Genomic DNA, 20,262 nt, shown 5'->3' on the forward strand with positions numbered 1-20,262 from the left:
ATGAGAGGATTTATTTGACATTTGAATGTTAACCCAAGCTTTAACTTACACATCATAAATAGTTAAAAAGCATAGTCAAGTTTTTTTTAAAAAATTTACTGTTTCTTTTGCTTGTTTTTAATACTGTTTTACTTTGTAACCAACATGAATCAACTCTCCGATCATTAACATAATATTAGTATGACTTTCAAGCAACCATATACCTCAAGATAATCAGACAAATAAGGTAGTGTGTGTCCAGTTCACTCTACAGCAGAATCTATTCATGTCTGCATAAAAAAAAAAGAGAAGCTGAAAATGCTTCTAAGTTCTTTAAGCATCGTATGCTGATTTCTGCTTTACCACAGTGCTTTTAATACCAGAATCTAAAAAGGGCATATATCTGTATGCAGCTGGCATTCTGTTGCTCTTTGCTTGTATGTATATCAGGGCTCAGTGCCACATTCCTTTGGCTGGTGAAAGACTGCAGAATTTTGTGCTGAATACCATTTCTCAAACCCATAGTCCAAAACAAATGTCCTAGACTTATGATTAGGCATCAAGGAAGTGGTGGATTTGCTGTCACTTGCAGTTTTCTGATTAAAAATTGGCTTCTTTTCTGGTAGATATGCTTTAGTCGAACACAAATTWTTGGACTCAGTGTAGGGGTCTGCATTATTCTAGATGTCAGAGAAGCTGATGATTACTGTGACTGTAAACTCCCTGAAGGGCAGTGTAGTAGTTTTATTGTAAGACACTCACATGTCGAAGGTTTTGACATTTTTCCTTCCATGTTAATTTTTTTATCTCAAAAATCTGGACTATCTGCTTGGTACCCACAGATTATGAGGAACTGTAACCATCAGGGAAGTCAATAGCCGTTCTGGGTGACCARTATTTCTGCATACCAGAGAATTTGACTCATTGAGTCAAATATAAAATCAATGAGACCTTTGCTATGAACTGCAGTGGCATTGAGGCTTCCTGCATGGCAACGGTGCATGGCAGAGATGGCATGCACTTAGCAGAGAAGTGAAATTCCCTTTTACAATGTTATCCAAGCAAAACAAAACCCCAAATTGCACATATCTACCCCTTTGGCCTTTTTGTATGCACAGATATGATTATATTCAAAAACTGGAAATGTTGAGCCTTTCCTAATAAACATCTTCAAAGCGCACATTTAAATAAATTTTCACAGAAATAACCATTCATCAGTTGTAAAGATGCAGAGAAACATTTTATTCTATTATGAACAGTATCAAATCAGCATATTTTTTTAGGAAAAAAAWGTGATTTTTTTCAAAACCTATTTTAAAAGGATAAAGAACAAAAACRTTGGGGAGGCAGCTTTTTGGCAGATAAGTAAAATATAAAATATGTGATTTAAAAAAAAGTTGTCTTAAAAATACACACAACAAATAATACAATAATATAAAAATACAGCATAGCCAATGGCTTCTGAAAATTTACCTTTGGCATTGCATTTGGCAGCCTAACACAAAAGACCCTTCCTATAAACACAACTATAAAAAAAAACAAAAAAGAGAAGTTCATAAATTAGGTTGCAAGGGGTTTTAAGATCCTTTGCTTGATTCTCTGAACTCCTTTCCTTCCTGTCCACACACATAAGCATGACCAGTGAGGTATATAGAACGTAACACTGTCAGGCATATGCACAATTAAAAAGTGCATAAACAAAGAAGTCGTCCCATTTTCTTGCGAACAGGTCGAATCTGTGTGGTTTGCCTCATTCCCCCTTGGAAACAAAAAATCATTTTTATCGTTTGTGTTTTCTCACTTTGGCAGGATGAAAATGAACCCAGAGGAATACAAATGTCCTATTCCCAGCAGCAATGATCCATTTCCCTTGGCAACATTCATCTGATGCCACGAATACTATAAGGTCGTTGAGTTGCTTGAAAATGCTCTGGGTAACTTCCCACGGAAACATCATACGTCTAGCACCATGTCATAGTGTTGCTCTTTCTTCCGCCTGCCACATTTGGTGATAAGAACCAAGTACAAAGTCAAAAGCATTACCCAGTAACATGCATAGAGTATCGTGCCAATGATGAGAACTGTCTGCTTCGACTCAGAAAATGGCTTTTTGGATTCCTTGTAGATAGTGAAAATTACTCCACCTAGGAGGATTGTAAACCAAATGGAGACTGGGATGAGTCCTATAAAATTGACTACAATGGTTTTTCTTCCTGACGTGCCCCACCCTGCTTTGTTTATCGTGGCAATGGCAAACATCTTTGCTGGCAGTAAACTTGACATGTACAACACTGAGTAGAGYGACATGAAAACCATGACAATGTTCCCCCTAAGGAAGCTGGCAAAGGAAGACTTTAWTAGGCCCACTAACTGAACTGTCAACAAGAAAAGGAGGATGTTCCAGATTTTTCCCCTGTAGAAGAGCTGAATGACTGTAGCAATAAGGAAGAAAGGAAAGAATCCAGTGATTACAGCTTCATAAGTCATCCACAAATGATGCTTGTGGAACCACATTGCATTATAAAGCCACTCTCTAAAGTATGATTTACTCCAGCGGGTCTGCTGATTCAGCCACCTGAGATACTCTATCGGTGTTTCGGTAAGGCACTTGGATCTAGCTGTGTACTTTGTTGCATAGCCCAGGCTTAGCACTCGGTTAGTTAGATGCCTGTCATCTCCAAAGCTGCACTGGGAGCCCATAAATTCTTGATTGTACCAGTCTTCCACAAATTCATGGAGTAATGAGTTTCTGTACATCCCCAGAGGTCCACTGATGCACTGCACGCAGCCAAAATAGGACTGGCAGGCTCTTTCTATGTTAAACGCCATCCAGTATCTCACGCTGCTCAGAAAGGAGATCCAGGAATCGTATTTGTTCAAAATCTGCAAATAAAAGAAGGTTTCAATTTAAACGAGCCCTTGAGAAAGAAAATAGGCACACTGGATCTAAAAGGAATTTGAAAAGGCTAGAGTACCATTAACCAAAATGTAGGGGAAACCTTGCACAGATGCATAACACCTGACAAATCTAGGCATTATCTATACAGTGCAGGACACTGATAAGAAGGACAAGGTGAAGTCTTAGAAGAGTCTGCTCTATCAAAAGGCTGTTCTATCTTTTCTCTCAACCTTTCCTCCTCTCCACCAAAAGCTTCCTTCCTAATTCATTCTTCCTTTTTCTTCATCCCCAGTTAAGTGAGGGAGATTGCATGATCTCTTTTCTAAAATTTCAGTAAGCATAATGTTTGCCCTAGATGTCCCTGGACTGATATTAGGTCCTCTAAGAAACAGCTTGGTGTGATTTGTCTGTGAAATATCAGCCCTGTTATGTTGTCCCAAGACATGYTTTGCTATGAGGTAGTAGGTGTGCTCCAAGTATCCATAGCCAAGACTGTGTCTAGCTGTCGCACCTACAGTAGATTCATGCTTCAGCCCACATAATGGGCTCCATCTTTCCTAGATGCCCCAAAGCTTACCAAAAGCTCAGAGCTACATAGATATTGTCTAAGGGATCCAATGCTAAATGGAGGTAAGAGAGTGTGCTGCTTTCCCAGTCACTATTTTCACTGGCATATTCTCAGCATCCACCTGTGCTGGGGGATACAGCAAGGAAACGTGTAAGAAGGTGGCCACACCAGCACTGCACAAGATGCCAAGTATCTTCTCAGTGCAGAGATTTCCAGGGAAAGCCTTTTAGAACTAGGGAAAAAAAGAAAAACCCTACACCTAGGAAAAGTGTATGGTYTTTTACTCCAGAGATCCTGATTTCTGTCAGGCCAATATGCTGGAAGTCTTAGGACTCATTTTTCCCCGTTTCAGCTTAATTTCGAAAAGTTTTAGAAGTCCCGGGACTTATGGAGGGATTCAAGCCCCATTCCAGTTTATTATTTGTTGTACACTGGCAACTGAATTGGGAAAGAGAAAGAAGCAGACCTTTCATTCTGCCTACATTCCTCTCAGAACACTCATGTCCTTCCCGTCTTTCTGTGCAGGTGCTTGTGAACTATCCACCTTCGCAGATGAACCTGCACAACCTCTCTGCATTTGTTCTCCCATGTGAGGTAAATGTGATACCTGGTTTGCAGTCAGCCCAGATCTGCAAAGATATTCAGGCTTCTCTGGGAAACTTAATTTCTAGAATCAAGAGATACATGACTGAAATATTTTTGACTGCTACAGTAAGTAGCAAATGCTTGTCCATATAGATGGCCTTTTCTTCTCCATCTCACATAAAAGCCCCAATGATTACAAGGGACAAATCCAAAAGCCATTGGAAATGTTCATAGCATTTCTCCATATTTCACTACAAATTGCAGTACAAGCAAATATTTCAAAAGGAATGAACAGGAATGCTGCAGCTGTCAAAAACTATGCAATGCTAGAAATCCTAACAAAAGTGGATCTGGACTGACTTTGGGACTTTCCATTGTCATGCCTGACAGAAATGCAGAGGAAATTCAATCATACATAGAGTGTGTGATGCACTGGATTTCAAAAAGGCTTTTATTCATAAAAATCTTGGCTGCTAATAGTGACATAATTAAAGTGCTTGGAGTGCTGGACTTGGTTTTGAGAGACCTATTTTCAGTTTCCTAATGYCCTACAAATTTTTTTTTGTACCGTGGGTGAATAGTTATATCCAGAGTCTCAAAGATGCCACAAAGTCCTAACAATCCCAGTGCCTCACTTTTTTTTTCATAAACTAGCGAGAATTGTACTTGTCTGCTTTCTAACACATGCAATGCAGTGCTTGCACCTGAGAATAAAGGATTCTAACTAACAGATAAAAAGGGTCTCGAAAGAACTTCTCTGTTCCTCTATATCCAAGTATATTCAACTCCATTAATGCCTTGCAGGGACAAGTATTTCAGCATAAATATTTACTGTTGAACCCCCCCTGTTAATCTACAATTCCTTGTACTCACCTGCACATCACCTCCAACTCCTCCAACCATTGGATCTTCTTCCAAAACCTTTACCATTTCCACTGATGAGGCTGGATCAAGCATTGTATCTGAATCACAGACCTAAAGGTAAGACAGAACAAGGCAAAAATGGGTTAAGCAGGAAAAATAAAATCCTATGAGTAACAGTAGAGAGTCAATATGCCTATTAAATGCAATTAAACCTCCTTTTGGAATCTGCATCAATGCTTCAGGTGAAGATCATTTGTATCAAGCAACAGGAGCAGTGCTGAATGAAAGAGAATCTTGTCAGAGCGATGCACATAAATAATTCTCTTTCCTGTATTAACTGGATTTGTTTTATTGGCATATTTAATTGTCATCTTTAAATATGAGAGATGCTGTCAAAGATAGGGCACTAAGAATCTACAGCAGAGCAAGAGTGTGTTTGTGGGTGCACTGCAGATTCCTGATGACCCTTCATATGGGGTTTCCTGCTGCTGGCTGAATGCTTATAGCCATAAACGGGAAGGAGAATGTTTCCCACTCCCATAATCGGAAAGGAGAAAGTTAAATTCCAGACGCTTGTTTGAAAAAAGAATAAGTCAGCTAGGAGACTGGAAAGAAACCTAATAGTTCTCCAACTCACAAAAGGCTTTAGCAATTTGTATAAAATGTGTATTTTAGATTCCAGGGCAAACTCTTTTTTAATTTTAGCTGCATGGTGTGTTATTAGTAGTGCAGAGATGTGACATTTGATATATAGAAATTATTTAGTATATTCTTCTGGCATTCTTACTCAAAAGTATGAAAGCAGGGCCAGAAGGAGCAAGCCCCTGAGTGCAATGTTCCACGAGGCCGGAGCAGAAATAGATGACACACACAAGGCGTTTCAGCCGCACAAACCCTCCCAGTCAACTAAATACTGTGTACATTAGGAGCTAGTTTTCCCCCGGAGAGTAGGGGGAGGGTTCGGACAGGCTGGCCGGGCTGCGAGGCAGTTGGCATGGCTTTAATTTGCTCAAGGCTAATGGCATGGGCTGCAGGCTGCTCGAAACGCCTCCCGGCTGCAGCTGCTGCGGGAAGCGGTGCTGCAGTCGCCTGTGAACTCATTTCTCAGGCGCCCAGAGACTCTAGCAAGGGAGGCTGCCCCAGAAACGCCCCTTTAACTGGCTGGATCCTGACCATAAATTCTACTGCTGATTCCATTCTATCCACACGTTGCATTCCTGTGATTTCAGATGGGGATGGCAGTGGCAAAAGTCAGTAGCTCTGAATGAGTCGCCTATTAAGTCAGATCTGGATGAGGCTTCTGATCAGGAATCCTAATTCTGATGTCCCTTCCGCCAACCTTTTAATTTAGCCTAAATCCCCTTACTCCAGGGGATTCATTCCTGATTTGGAATGAATTTCCTGAAGGAGGAAGAGAGCTTTTAGGGGCACGAAGAAGCCCACAGACTTCGCTATGGGCCAGATTCATGTGGGGAGGTTACCCAGGATAATCAGGCTTCATAGCTTGGGATGTAGTTGAATATCTGCCAAAATGCTTCCTTTCCAAGTGTACTCGGAGGGGGGTGAGAGGAGGAAGCTGATGAAAGCTCTCATATTTCTGTCAGGAGAAAAGCCACAAGCATCCCTAGCTCCTGCTAACTTCAAGCATCCAGCTCCTCTCCTTAACAGCCTCCAGCTCAAGAAGGACCTTTGTAACCTGGCCAACATGTCATTCCAGCTATAGTAGAAAGCTGTCATCAGTGACAGCACTTAGTGATAAAAASGGAGCAAAGCAATTCTGCTGAAGAGAAGAAAGGATGCCCTGTGTATCTAGCTGTCTGGGGCTTCCTGGATGGATTTGTCTCAGTTTGCTTCTCATGGCACCTCTGTAATTTGCTGGGTACCCTGGCCTCAGGCAGAGAGCACTGGTGTCATATGCATCACTGGTGTCATATATATCACTATTTCTACTGCGTATGTGAGAAGGGGCTGATCCACAGGATCAGGGCTGATGATCCAGTGGGATCAGCCCTGTCCCCAGCTCTTTAGCATCCCTGTAACTTCATGCAGGCAAGCGACCTCCCAGCACATTGCATGTGTTTATTGCTAGCAGGAAAAACCTGCACGTGAGCAACACTACTAATACAGCATGAGGAATCCTGAACACACTGGATTTATTTACAGATTACCAGCGTGTGTCCCAGGCATATCAGCACTGTGGACATGTGYGGGCTTCTGGTGCAAACCAGACCAAGCTCTCATTTTCCATCTCAGGGAGGTTTTTCCAGGTGAAAGGAAGACATTTCCACAAAAAGGCAAATACTTAGAAGTCCTAATAAAACACCAAGGTGTGCACAGTGAGGGCTGGTCCTGCACTGCCCCATGGACAATTTGTCATAATTCACGTAAGGTCTGAGAGACCTAGAGTTTTCTGTCCTGGGTCACAGACTTTTCTGTTTTATACTGGGATGAACAACATCCTGAATTCTACTGACTGCTTCAACTAGCTTTGTGCTGACTGCAAGAAGAGCCCAGGGTGACTTCCTTAGATGCAGACCCCCATGTCTGGTGGGAATAATACTGTCCCTAGGGTCTTTATGCCCCAAAACAGCTTGGTGTTTGCACACAGCTATCACTCAGGATCCTACTGACAGTACAGGATAGTTTAATGCCAAAGACAAATGAGTGTCATCACTCATCATCAGAATCATCAGAATCATCAGAATCATCAGAATCATCAGAATATGGTCTGCCAGTTTAACTGCACTAATTAATCACTTGCACTCTCTTAACCTCCTTCATGAAGCAGGTAAAGCCTTCATGGTGGTTTCAGTTATTTAACAAGACCCTTTAATGTTCAGCATCTCATTGATATATATTGACCTGACTGCTTATGATTTTCTATTCACAAACTTTAAGCAAGTTTTAAGAACTGGGAAGTCAGCATCTTCAGAAGTTGGCAGTAATGCTTACTGATCCACTTTTTAAGTGCTTGTTCATCAATGAAGATTGTTCAGCCCTTAAAAAAGTCAGACTGGTTTTAAATAGTTTACTCAGGGTCCACCCAAAGAATCATTTGGAAAACCTTGACTTTCATTCATTCATAAAATGATGTCTTAACTGCGTTGCATCATCACCTTGTAGTAACCAGGACCACCAGGATGCTGCATTTATAGTATAGATGTGACCGTAGCTGTGACTTTGACATTGATCATTGATGCAGTATTTGGTGGCTACCATACAGTGGCATTACAGTTCCTGAAACATTCATCAGGACYTTTGAGTCAGGTCAGAAGTGTTAATAGATTAAAAAAAAAAAAAATCTATAAAATATATCCTATTTTTTCAGTTTAGGATATGCCTGTTAAAGTAGAAACACTTTTTTTCTGGGTTGAGCAGGATTAAGGAAGGAATACTGCAATTAAACTTTTTCTCTGCTTTCTCTCTCTGCAATTTGATACTCCTATGCAAAGTGACTATAAAACCAGGGCAATGCAGAATGGCAGCATTTTTATACCCATCACACTTCCTCACAACACAAAACTRAAGCGAAGACAATGGAGAACTTAAGTCCATTGTTTTCAGAGAATAAATCACTTTGAATTTTGGAAGTGGACAAGTTGTAAATCTTTCTCTTACACCAGAAACTCTGATAATAGACCACTTCCCAGGAGCAATTCAGTTTCAGCTTCTCTTGTCTTTGGAGAGCTTACCGCTCTGAGACCAGCAACCTGGCAGCCTTTCCCCCAAGCCATCCATGCTGTAGACATGTAGGTCTGCACAGTGGTGGGACCACACCATGTCCCACTGTTGGTGGGATACCCATAGAGGGCACCTCGCACCAGATCAGGGAAGTGCTAAAGATGGAGCAGAGCGAGGAGCTCTAAGATCAAYCGGTCAATCTGACTTATTAAGACGACCACCTCATATTCTGAGGGATCAGTCAAAAGAGCCTTGCTGGTCTTGACGGTCGAGTAGTGATTCTCAGGATCCAGATAAAGGCCCTGATTCTATAAGCCTTCCTCTAAATAAGTCCTCTATTCCCTGAAGTCAGCAGAACTGTTCTCAGGAGCAAGGAATGCTTCCAGGTGTAAGGCAAAAAAAAAAAAAAAGAAAATATTTCATAGAATCCAAGGCAGCTGGAAAGAAATGCATCTCTGCTGCTCTAGAGACAGGGAGAGATGACCTAGCCTAACTCATTTTTAAGTGAGGAGTGTCATAAGGGCTCTAAAGGCCAAGTCGTGGTGAGTGAGGTAATGCAGCTGTAAGTGATGAAGCAAAWGCTCCTTCAGGTTTTAGCTGAAGATATCTTTCTTTCAAGGCTGCACATTGACTCTTTTATGGAATAGTCCATAAAGTCTTTGAAGACTTTGAAATATGACCATCTTTTTACAGACTCTATGACTGCTTGGAGATATTCCCTAGCTCCATCAAATACTTTACTGCCTGCTTGCATACAAGTTTTGCTAATATCCTCACGAAATAAGAAGTTACCTCAAATCTTCACTTACATAACTAGCGAAAGGAATTTTAGGAGACTATTGGCCTTATTTGAAGCAAAACCATTTTGGTAAGGGAGSAGGGAGTATTTCACTCCTTTCTTACTACTGCTTCACTCATTCTTACTACTTTTCTCTGGTAGCTGGTGCACAAATTTAACATATTCACAGATAGGTTGGCCTTTTTAGAAAGTAGCAAAATACACTTTTAACGGTCAAGCTGTTTCCAAGCAGACTGAAAGGAGCACTGTGTTCATCAGGGTGTAGGATGGCCTCTAACAAGCTGCTCAAAATATACAAAAGCTGCTTTCTTTCAAAGTGTGTTTGAATTGGCACTGACCTGGCGCTTTAATACGTACCTGTACATAATCCACGCTTCTGCCCAGTGCTTTGAATGCTGTGTACATAACTTCTCTTTTTCCGCCCCATTTCTGCATGATGCAAACACTTTTGTTGGACAGGACCAGCTGAGACACATGCTGCATGCTCTCTCTGTGAGACTCGTCTGTCTCACCYGGACCTTTGTCATGGAAGTTATTCTTCCAGACATAAGTGGCAGATTTGTCCCTACCCATGATTTCCGTAAAAATGTCCATCATGTAAACGTCATCTTCTGAGTTCCCATCAATGACCATAACAACTTTAATTCCAGGGTAGGTCAATCTTTTCACAGAAAGTAAACATTTTCTTAAGTAGTCAGGATCTTCTTGATAGGCAGCAATACAAAGGGCAACTGTTTTGTTCAGCTTGATTGGAGTCTCTAGCGACCGCTTCATTTTCCTGTGCTCTAGGAAGGCAAACAGGCTTTGGATGATGAGATGTGATGCCAGGATAGCACCATAGAGTCCAAAGGAGAAATAGTAATTGTCCGTTTGGATGAACTGGTAGCCAACAATGTAAGCAGCGGTGATGCCGAGCAGGAGGGACACCCCAAAGAGCGTGGTTCCAAGTATTCTCAGGATACAAATAAACCTCTCACAATACATCTGCAACAGAAGCATGGACACAATTAGCGCAAGGACCCTTTCCTCTGTGTAAAGTAGGGCTCAAATACACCTTAGAGTACCAGGGGTATGTACTACTAATTGTAATACCCTCTCAAGAGATRCCGTGTGTGTCAGGATCTTATTTTGGAGGTCTGGGCTTGCTGAATGAGACATGCTGTCATACTATCCAGAGYAGGGGCGGGTGGTGGAGAGCGGGGGCCTTTGGGCCACCACTCGCTTCATACGGTCACAGGCAAGAGGAACAGCTGAGTGTCTGGGCAGCCTGTCCCTCCCCCATCCATGTCATGACTGCACCCAGCCCTGAATCACTTCTGTCACTTAGTTATGTTTGCAAAAATATTGGAAAGACATTCTTAAAACAGATGTCTGAATGTATTTATAATTTGTTAAACAGATGTCTGACTATATTTATAATTTGTATTTATATAATCAGGCATCTGCTTGAAAAGGTCTTCTCAATACCACTGCAAAAATGCATTATTCATACATTTGTGTATACAGATATATGCATGTGTGAGCATGTGTGTGCATGGCTAAAGCTGGACTGAGATTAAGTCTGTGGCAAAAGCGTCTATTAATTTAACAGAGCCAAAGCTTCATCCTGGACTCCAAAATTCATTACAATATCATCTGATTCTGACACCTTTTGCATGCTTAGATTATTTGTCTTTAAATTCTTCAAACCTAAGCTCTAGGTTATGGGAGCTTAACTAGGATAGAGGCAGCACTGATAGCYCAGAAACAAATGATGGATACACATGAAGGGAGGCAGACAGGCAGAATATATTATTCAGATGATGGKTTTTTTGGCAATCATATTAGCTATTTTATGCAATAGCTTTCTCATAACTACAGAAAGTTAATGACAATGGTTTTTGTCAATGGAGATATTTGACATTAGGAACATAAAGTGGGTGAGGCCTCTTTAAGGCTAACCCAACAAGCACATGATCTTAGCTCAGTGAAACTGAAGCACATGATTTAATATTCTGCTGAATTAGGGCATCTCAGAGTAACAGACGTAATATTTGTGTTTTCTTGCTGCTGTTCATATTTTGCCTGCTGCTATCATCTTGCTTTTTTTCCTGACCAAGTTTGTTTCACCATCTGTTGGCCAAATCTAAAGCTGGAACACCACTTCCTTACATCATATATGCCTTTAACTCTTTCTTGTGAAATACTCGGAAAAAAATATTAGCGAGCTCCAAGCTCGCTATCAGCAATTACAATCTGTCTGAAAAGTTTCAGGCTTGGGAAAGAAAATTTCAACATCGAACCAATTACAAAATGAAAATAAACCAGGCGATTATAAAGTCTGGGGTTATGAAGATTATGCTTTTTCCACTAGCTGTTTAGGGTCTTAAATTTCAAGAGAGGAGGAAGCCTCTTAAATATATATTTGGAGATACGGTTAAAGAAATTGGACTCTCTCTCTAGGACTTCCTTGAATACTTAGGGCTGGGCTCCAACAGGTGCTGTAGTCACCCAGCAGCAAAAGGGACCTTCCTTGATCTGTCCTGTCTAAAAGCCTTTCACAATAGGGGTCCCGGAGAAGCCTAATGAAAGACAGATTTTATGACCACAGTTATAGGTGAATTAGAACACAGTGCCCAAAATAGATCAGCTTTAKAAAAACAGATTAAATAACGGATCGCCTCCAGATTGCCTTGAAGTCAAATAGCCTGGGTGCTTATTAATCCCACAGGTAAGCAGATGGTCACAAACATCAAGGTAAATGTTTCATTAATGGTGTGGTTGTACTATGCTTTCTCGTTTTGGATCCACTACTTCTCTTCTCTTGCCAGAAATAGAAAATTTCTAGTAGTGAGGAGGGGCTCAAGTCTGCCTACATTAAGAATTACACCACTGAAATCAATGGACTACTTGTATGGGTAGGGCTCACAGGATTTAGATTAAGATCTGGAGGGTCCACATTTGACTAACTATATATTGCTCCAAGTTGCTTCTTATATTAATTTAATGTTGGGTTTTTTCTTCCTATGAAGTGCTTCCTCACAGAAAGAAAAACAAGAAGTGACTTTCTCTGATCTTGTCATTAGATCCTCAAATGCCCTCCTCAAAATGAGGATCAAGATATTGATATCTGTTCGTAATAAAAATAGCCTTTTCTCCTCTCCTCTCCTTCTATCCTTTAACTGTTAACTCTGGGAAAATAAACTGTGTTTTGATCTAAATTCCTGGCTTTCATCAAAGAAATTTTCCCCTTTGTATATRAAGCTGAAGGTTTTATGCATAGTCTTTCAACTGACTGAATTTCAGGCAAAGTCTGGAAAAAGTTGCTCAATATTCTCCACTTGAGCATGTGAGCTATTGAGTTGCCCAGCTAAACTGATTTTTGTCAGCCTGAAACTGTTCAATGATAAAACAGCCAAAACCTCTCCATCCTTCTCCAGTAACACAGCCAAAAAAATAAAGGAAAATGATGTTTGTACAAGTCTAGGGCTAAAAAAGAAGTGCTGAGTCAAATAATAGCCCTGAGGATAGAGAATAGCTACACTGCCGATTTTAAGACYAGACAGTGCTGCTATGAATATTTAGTTTGGTCTAATAAGGTGTAACATGATATCCTTAGTCAGCCATCAATTAAAATTTTCTGATATCCTTAGTCAGATATCAATTAAAATTTTCCTGAACTTATCACCTAAACCTAGAATCAAGTATTATAAGAGAAACAGTACAATGTTTCCTGCTGTGCTATATGCACTGTACTGTGCTATGGGCACTTCAAGCCTAAAATAATGCCAGGCTGAGTCAAGACATAAGTCACAAATAAGTTGTTTGGTGAAGGACAGGAACCCACATTAACTTTTGCAACCACAGACGTTTTTCAGTCACTTCCTTGGTAGTTACTCTTTTTAAGTGCGAGTAAAATTCCTTTCCACAAACTGTAAATGCTGATATTCGAAGTTACCAGCACTGTAGGCCCACTGAACAGCTGGCTGATTGGCATGGAGGTGCTATAGATACACCATAGTGTGATCTTAAATAAATAAATAAATTACAGACCAGCTCTGCAGAGGCTAGAAATTAAGTGCCCTGGAGAAAGAAGAGCTGTAGCCAGCCCTGTTCCATTTCCCTGGATCAACAAAAYCAGGTCCAGAGCATTTTTATATATACATTTTATATACACAAGGACCTTTTGCTACGCTGAAAGARAAGAACAGAGATCCTGCCAAAAAGGTCAGTGAGAGGTTAAAACATGCCTCACTCTGTCTCTGACTTGGGTCTTCCATTTTCTGGACAAGTTTTTAACTGGTTCTATAAAATAGGAAGACAATGTTGGTACCTGCAGTGTGCTTCCCTTTCTTAGARTGGACACCAGTTAGCTCAGAAAGAAGTCAGGGGATCCACTGCCCCGCATCAGCCCTGAAGCACCTTTTGAGGGGGTTATAAGACTAAGRTTTCGAGTGATTAGGAATTAACTCCAGGCAGCTGCTCATCACATACTGGTCTGCTCATGGCACCACATGTGTCAGATTCTTTTTGGAGGTGCCCATGTCCCCCATACATTGTACTGGGAGCCTTAATTTTTCTTGCATGGCCAGGGCACCTCAGTCCTTCGTGGGGACCCTCTCATCTAACACCACAGTGCTGAAGCCAATATGAGCTCTAGTGTTGACTCCAGCAGGTAGGGTCGAGGTTTATACACACAAGATGAGTGTTTGTAGAGACTCATCCGTAGTGTTTGCATCCCGCTCAGCATCCTGATAAAGCTACACAAAAAGTAAGGTTTTCCTGTTACACTTGTCCTGATAAAGCTACAAAAAAAGTAGGGTTTTCCTGTTACATTTGTGATGAAGGAGACCATGCTCTACATTAGTGTTAACAACAGGCAAAGCTAAAAAGCAAGTATATTTTTGCATGCACTGATTTGTAATCTAAAGCAATGCTTAGCCTGGGAAAGGAGGAACAGCTTCAGTTGTTGGAGGTAACCCTTCAGTTGCTGTAGGTACATTACATGTATCTGCCAGCTCTTTATTAACCTGGAATTTTATAAAAAAAAATGTCATACTTGCATTCTCCCTATTCTCTGGGAAATATTTAATCTAGATCTAATTTTCACAAGGCCTAGATACATCACTGCAGTTCAGCAGGTTTTTAAGTCCTTGCTTAAGCAAGGCCTTTGCTCGGCCAAGAAGTCTGCTGACTTCCAGAACAAAGTACTGCTTTTCTCTTTCCTTCACAATTAGATAGTGGCCATATGGTTATTAGTCAGCTTTGATGCCTCTCTGATCTTGAAAAAGTCAGAAGACGAAGAGAGCAAAGATTTGATTTGTTATAATAAACAGAAGAGAGGAAAATATATATCCATAAAACATATCTGGAATGGGGTCTGAACACAGCAACATCATCTGCAATCTGGYAATTTATTCTGTGCCAGCGGTTGCGCAGCTGCTCGAGGACTAAGCAAAGCAATCAGGGTGTCTCCTGCGTGTGCTAGTGCAGGACTTGGAACCAGTGGCTAACGAGAGGTCAAGCTGAAGCTAGGTTTGCTCACAACATATGGCGTGCAGCTCACTGCATCATCTGTTTAAGAAGTCCCTCATGTATAATGCTCAAACGCACTGCTATGCAGTACTGCTGTCTAGTTTTTCCCCAGGAATATCAAAAATTACTGCAGGGAGACATAGGAAGCTCATGCATAGAAAGTAACAATTTGGAAAATTGTTTAGAAGAAAATATCTCTTATTAATTCCAAGGTCTAAACATATTTTAAAAGCACATTGTACTGCAAATGGCAATATTTGACTGGGAAACAACAGCCAAGGTTCAATTGCAAAGGTACTACTTATTTTGTCTCCTCCATCTCAGCACTTCTTCACTCTGAACCCCTTTTTCAGAGCTCACGCTGAGCTAAGCCTAATCAGACAGCATGGACTGAATACCCATTAATGCCTGAAGAGCTTTGGGTGTGCTCCTACAATATACTTTGCATTTACTTTCAGTCAGGTCACGTGCCCAATGAACACTTTGCAACACAAACCAGAGCATGGTGAGAAGGGACAAGTGAAGCATTTCCTTCATTGCACACTCCTGATTCCGACTGGAATGCCAATGCGAAACAAACCCAACGCAATGAGATCTGGGCATCAGCCATGTCTAAAAAATCTGTGTTGCCAATAGATCTGCTCAGATCTTTTGGAAATGACTCATTTTTGCATGCTTCTATGGGAGCTAATATCTTAAGAGACTACCAGTCATGGTCCTCCTAATCTTAGTAACCAAGACTTTGGACTGAGCAAAGCATGCAAGTCATTAAAGATAAGTGTGTACTTAAGTTGAAGAGAGAAATCAGGGTATCATTTATCTTGAAGCCCTGTAGTGAAAGCATAAGAAATCAAACTTGCTTTACAAAGCAGTTATTTCTGGAGTGCTCATGATAAAAATGATATGGATGTGTTTGAGTGCATGTGTGAGCGTGCACGTGGGAGTCCATATGTGTGTGCACACACTGCATGTGGCCTTACACACCTGCACTTCACACATACACAAACAGCATCTCAGAGTTATGAATTTTCATCCAATATTTAGGTACCTTTAGCCTCATTTTGGCAGCAAAATAAATCATTTATCTTTGAAGTACAAATGATTCCAGGTACACATTCATTACAAGATTAAAATAGCTGTCCAGACTCCCTCTTCTAGTTTACAGCCTGCAGAGAGGAAACTGAAAAGTTATGTTACATCTGTACATCTTTACTGTAGCAGAATTACTGTATCTGGTGCTTTTGGCTATTTATCACTTCCAGATTTTTGCATGCTATTGATCTTCTGGAAAGGGCTTACATAAAACTAAAATTAACTCTGGAGTTAGGTTTAAAATAACTGGATAATGTAGCATTGATAGTGATGGCAAACTATGTCTGCATTTACAGACTTTGATCAGCAAATCAGGAAACTCCTGCCTACTCAGCACACATTTCCCCTAAAATTCCCAAGCCCCTTGTAGGTTTGTGTAAGCGATAAGGACTTCCTAACAAATTGATTGCTAAAGWATTTAGCAGGGAGGTTGGACTAGATGATCTCTGGAGGTCCCTTCCAACCTCAACCATTCTGTGATGTTGTGATATGTGTCTAATGGAGACAGTGATATATTAGTTGCCAAATTACGCCCCCCATAAAAAAAAAATATATATATACACTATATATATATATGAAAGAGAAAAGAAGAAAGAATTAGATCATATTTGCCCAGAGGTTTAAGGTTTGGACTAAGGTGTATAAAAAAAATCGAGCTGAGAAATGTTTTCTGGCTGCTGATTATGAAGTCCAGGCAAGCTTTTGCCATTAATATAATAGTAAATGTTTATTGATTTTCACTGCTTGTTAGTTAGGAGCTTGTAATTAAATTAGCCCACTCCTTGCTTGGCCTAGGTAGGCAGCGCATGGGCTGGAGGAGCCACTTGGAGCCCCAGGGAGGGGCAGGAGGCAGGAGACGGGCGCGCGCTCGTCCGGGGCTCCCTCCGCTCCCGCGGGACGCGCTGCGCGCGCTCCTCGGGGGAACCCCCGGCCCAGCGGCCGCAGCCAATGGGAGACGAGGCGGCGCTGCGTCACAGAGGGAAGGGGGCGGGGCCTCGGGGGGGTTCCCCCGCGCTGCCACGTGGGTGGGAGCGCGCCCCGCGCAGCTTTCCCCGCGCAGGGGCATCCCCCGCTCCGCGCCCCCCCCCCCCCCCCCCCCCGTCGGAAATGGGGGTCTGAGCTTCCCCGCCCCGCAGCCCTCAGCGCGCCGCCCCCTCCCCCCGCGGAGCTCCGCCCACGCCGCGCAGCCTCTCGCCCAGGCGGGACTCGAACCCGCGGCCCGCGCGCGGCGCCAGGGCGGGCGGCGAGGGAGACGCGACCTGGGCGGCAGCCGCGCTCACCTCGCTCCGCGGGGCGCCGGGAAGGGCTTCCCGACCTGCTGCCCCATTTCTGCTTCGCTCTGATTTATTTTCGCARTTACAGGCAGCGGCAGCACGCGAAGCGGGCCGCGCTCGAAAGGGGTGGAGGGAAAGCTGCAAAACCCATCCGTGCCCCGCTTATTGCTAAAATAGATGTAAGGTAGAGAGGGCAGGAGACTCCCCCCAGGACCCCGCTCTGCTTCGGGGGTCTATTTCAGCTTTCTCCCCCGAATAGTGGGACGAGGGGAGAGGGGCTTCTGCCGTGGTGGTAGCGGGGTGGAGGACGGGGGACGGGAATTTAAGCGTAAATCACCCACCTTGTTTGTCTTTCTGTCCTTTGGTCATAGAGGGGCTTCAGCCAGCTGTGTGGTCTCACGTACCGCTGCTCCCGCTGAACAGTTTCCAAGTTTGAGGTAAAAGATAAATCGCACTTTTCAGACACTTACTGAGACACTCAGAAATTACAAAAAAAAAAAAAAAAAAAATACAATAATAATAAAAAAATGAAAAAAAAAGACTTAAGGCAAATCAGTCCTATTCATTTTTCTCCACGTGTATTCCCTAATATAACTTATTTTTTCTCTCACTGCTTCTCTAACTCAAATTTATAGAGTCTTTTTTGTTCGTTTCAAAAAATAATAATAATTAAAAAAGTTAAAAGTAATAAATTATGTGCTAGTTTCTCGTGGCTGAAGCTGAAGATCTTATTTCAAACCCGGCTAGCCAGGAGCCTGGAGAAGTTGCAAGGCAGCGTCTGAAAGTTTGAGATGTTCGGCATCAGATAAAGTCTCTTTGGTGATGCCTTGCTGACCAAGGAACTGTTTCAATGAGGTTTCTCAGCAGCAGCAGCAAACGGGTAATATTTTCCAGACGTCTTTTCCTTTCCTGCTGCTGCTGCTTTTCTGCCTCCTCCACGTTATGGGGTCTTTTAACAAGTGAGACTTGAGTTGTTTTAATAGGCGGAGGATGGGAAGGAGGAGGGAGGGAACTCCTGTAAGGAGGGAAAGAAAAAAAAAAAAAAAAAAAAAAAAAAAACACACCCTGCCCAAATGAGCTCAGCCAAGGACCAATTCAGCGGCATGAATTCAATTAGCTAAGCTGCAAATTTTACAAAGAATTGCAATACACACATGTTGCCACCACCTGATTTCCTCGTCGGGTCCCTCACTTAGGAGAAACCCCCCACTTTCCCGTCTCCCCACTCCCCGCATCTGCGGGCTTGGGCTTTGGGACTTGTCCCTCCCACAGCCACTATTCAGCTGGGACAGCTTTTGCTGCTGCTGGTTTTTATTAATAGGGGAATTGCCTCTATGAATGGATGAACTTTGCTGTTTCCAACCCTGCTTTACTCTTTCACTCTCGGAAACATTTTTTACATCAAATACCCAAACAAGCACCTATTGGTGTTGACACCTATATTAGCTGCATTAAAACAAGCCCGAAAACACATTAAATACTTTAAGAGTCGGAAATTCGCATTTCCACCCCCTCCCGAAATTCTCTCTCCGTGGCTAAAAGCTGCCCGGGGGCAGACAGGTCCCCTGGAGCCGTCACTGCGCCCGCCGGCGGCTCCAGAGCTCCCAGTACCTTGAAACCTCACGATGGACACCACCTCTTTTTTAAGAACACCTAAACCACCCTGAACGTGTCTCTCCCCACTTCCCCCCTCCCGTTTCTTCTGGAAATGATTGAAAAAGGGCACTAGGTGGCACTGTTGAGGTGAGAGGAGCAGCGCGGCGCTCCTGAACGCGGCACCGCGCGGCGGATGCGCGTTGGTTCCTGCAAGCCCTGGGCACCTTTGAACGTCTCTTTGTCCCCTGCTCCTTCCTCCAGGCCCACCGGGGCTGCTGCAGGTTGTGGAAGGTGCCCATGTCCCCACGCAGAGCTGTGACAGTGTGGGGAAAGCGCCCGCTCCTCGTGTCCGTGCGGCCGTCCCAAGGTGGTAGCTACCTAGATAGAGCAGTACTCGAGTACTGTGGGAAATACCTCCCGAGTACCAGATGTTCAGGTGTGCTCGACCTCTGCGACGCACTCAGCCACAGCTCTCAGCATGGAAGGGACATGGGAACTGCAATTGTGGCTTTAGGAGTCACATGAAAGTGGAGCTCCTCGAGAAACCTGCGCTATTTTGGATCACAGGCCTGGCTCTGGCTTAGGCCAGAGCTTCATAATGATTTTAACCGGGCAGTGCTGACAAAAGGAGCTCTTTTGTCCTCCTCCTGGGTCAGGCTCCTCTGTCCTACCTCTACRCAGTCTCCTTGCTTGTGTCTGGTGGCCTAACTTAGCTTAAATATAGCTATTTGAGGGCCAAAAAAAGTAGTAGCAGGCAACTTGGAAAGGGAGAAGGTGGGACAGTTGCTTTCAGCAGCCGCCTGGTTAAAGATGTTTAGTGTCCTTGAAAGTATAGCACAGTTTAGCATGCATGAAGGTGCTGAAGCATGATGCTGCTTCAGACTTTCTGTGTTAGGCAGCATCCTACTGTTGGTCTATATACCCTCGAATGACCAAAGTGTCTCATGTGGCAAGGGGAAACTTGATGTATGTCTTCCAACTGGGGCCAGAAAGCCGGAAGGTATCAAGAGAGCTACCCAAAGCTTTGCCCACACAAGCTATGACCCAGGAATACATGGGGTAAAAAAGTCTTTCATAAACCAGGCTTATAACATGATTAACATTTGTCATTTGTCAGGTAAAGAGCTACCATCAAGCTCTGCCAATGTCACACCCGTTCACGGTGTTGTAACCAAGTCCTCTGCATCTATGCAAGAGTTAAAGCACCATTTCCTGACATCAGGCTTTCTCTCTGGTGCTGCCAGAGTAAAGAGAGGATTAGATTTTAGCGTGTATGTCCCAAGCCCATGCTCGGGCACAGCTACCCCACAAAGCTGTCCTTCAGAGCGCTGGTGCTGCCAGCTTCACTTGCCCTCACCATGGGTCCCTGCTTGCCTTGTCCTGGCTCTGGAACACATGCACGAGAACCCTA

The 20,262-nt window shown here is 42.9% G+C and overlaps 1 protein-coding gene across 1 annotated transcript; it reads right to left on the reverse strand.

Annotated features, from left to right (window-relative positions):
* Positions 1–1,336: 1,336 nt before the first annotated feature.
* HAS2 (hyaluronan synthase 2) lies at positions 1,337–18,167 on the reverse strand. Its single transcript, XM_026039497.1, has 4 exons — positions 17,597–18,167; positions 9,733–10,359; positions 4,905–5,006; positions 1,337–2,862 (listed from the first exon to the last, which is right to left on the reverse strand). Exons 2-4 carry the CDS (start codon positions 10,357–10,359, stop codon positions 1,933–1,935), a joined length of 1,659 nt encoding a protein of 552 aa, XP_025895282.1. The 5' UTR covers positions 17,597–18,167; the 3' UTR covers positions 1,337–1,932.
* Between the last annotated feature and the right edge of the window lie 2,095 nt (positions 18,168–20,262).

This window comes from Nothoprocta perdicaria, unplaced genomic scaffold (genome assembly GCF_003342845.1).
Source record: "Nothoprocta perdicaria isolate Ctin4 unplaced genomic scaffold, notPer1 scaffold_230, whole genome shotgun sequence".
Taxonomy (NCBI): domain Eukaryota; kingdom Metazoa; phylum Chordata; class Aves; order Tinamiformes; family Tinamidae; genus Nothoprocta; species Nothoprocta perdicaria.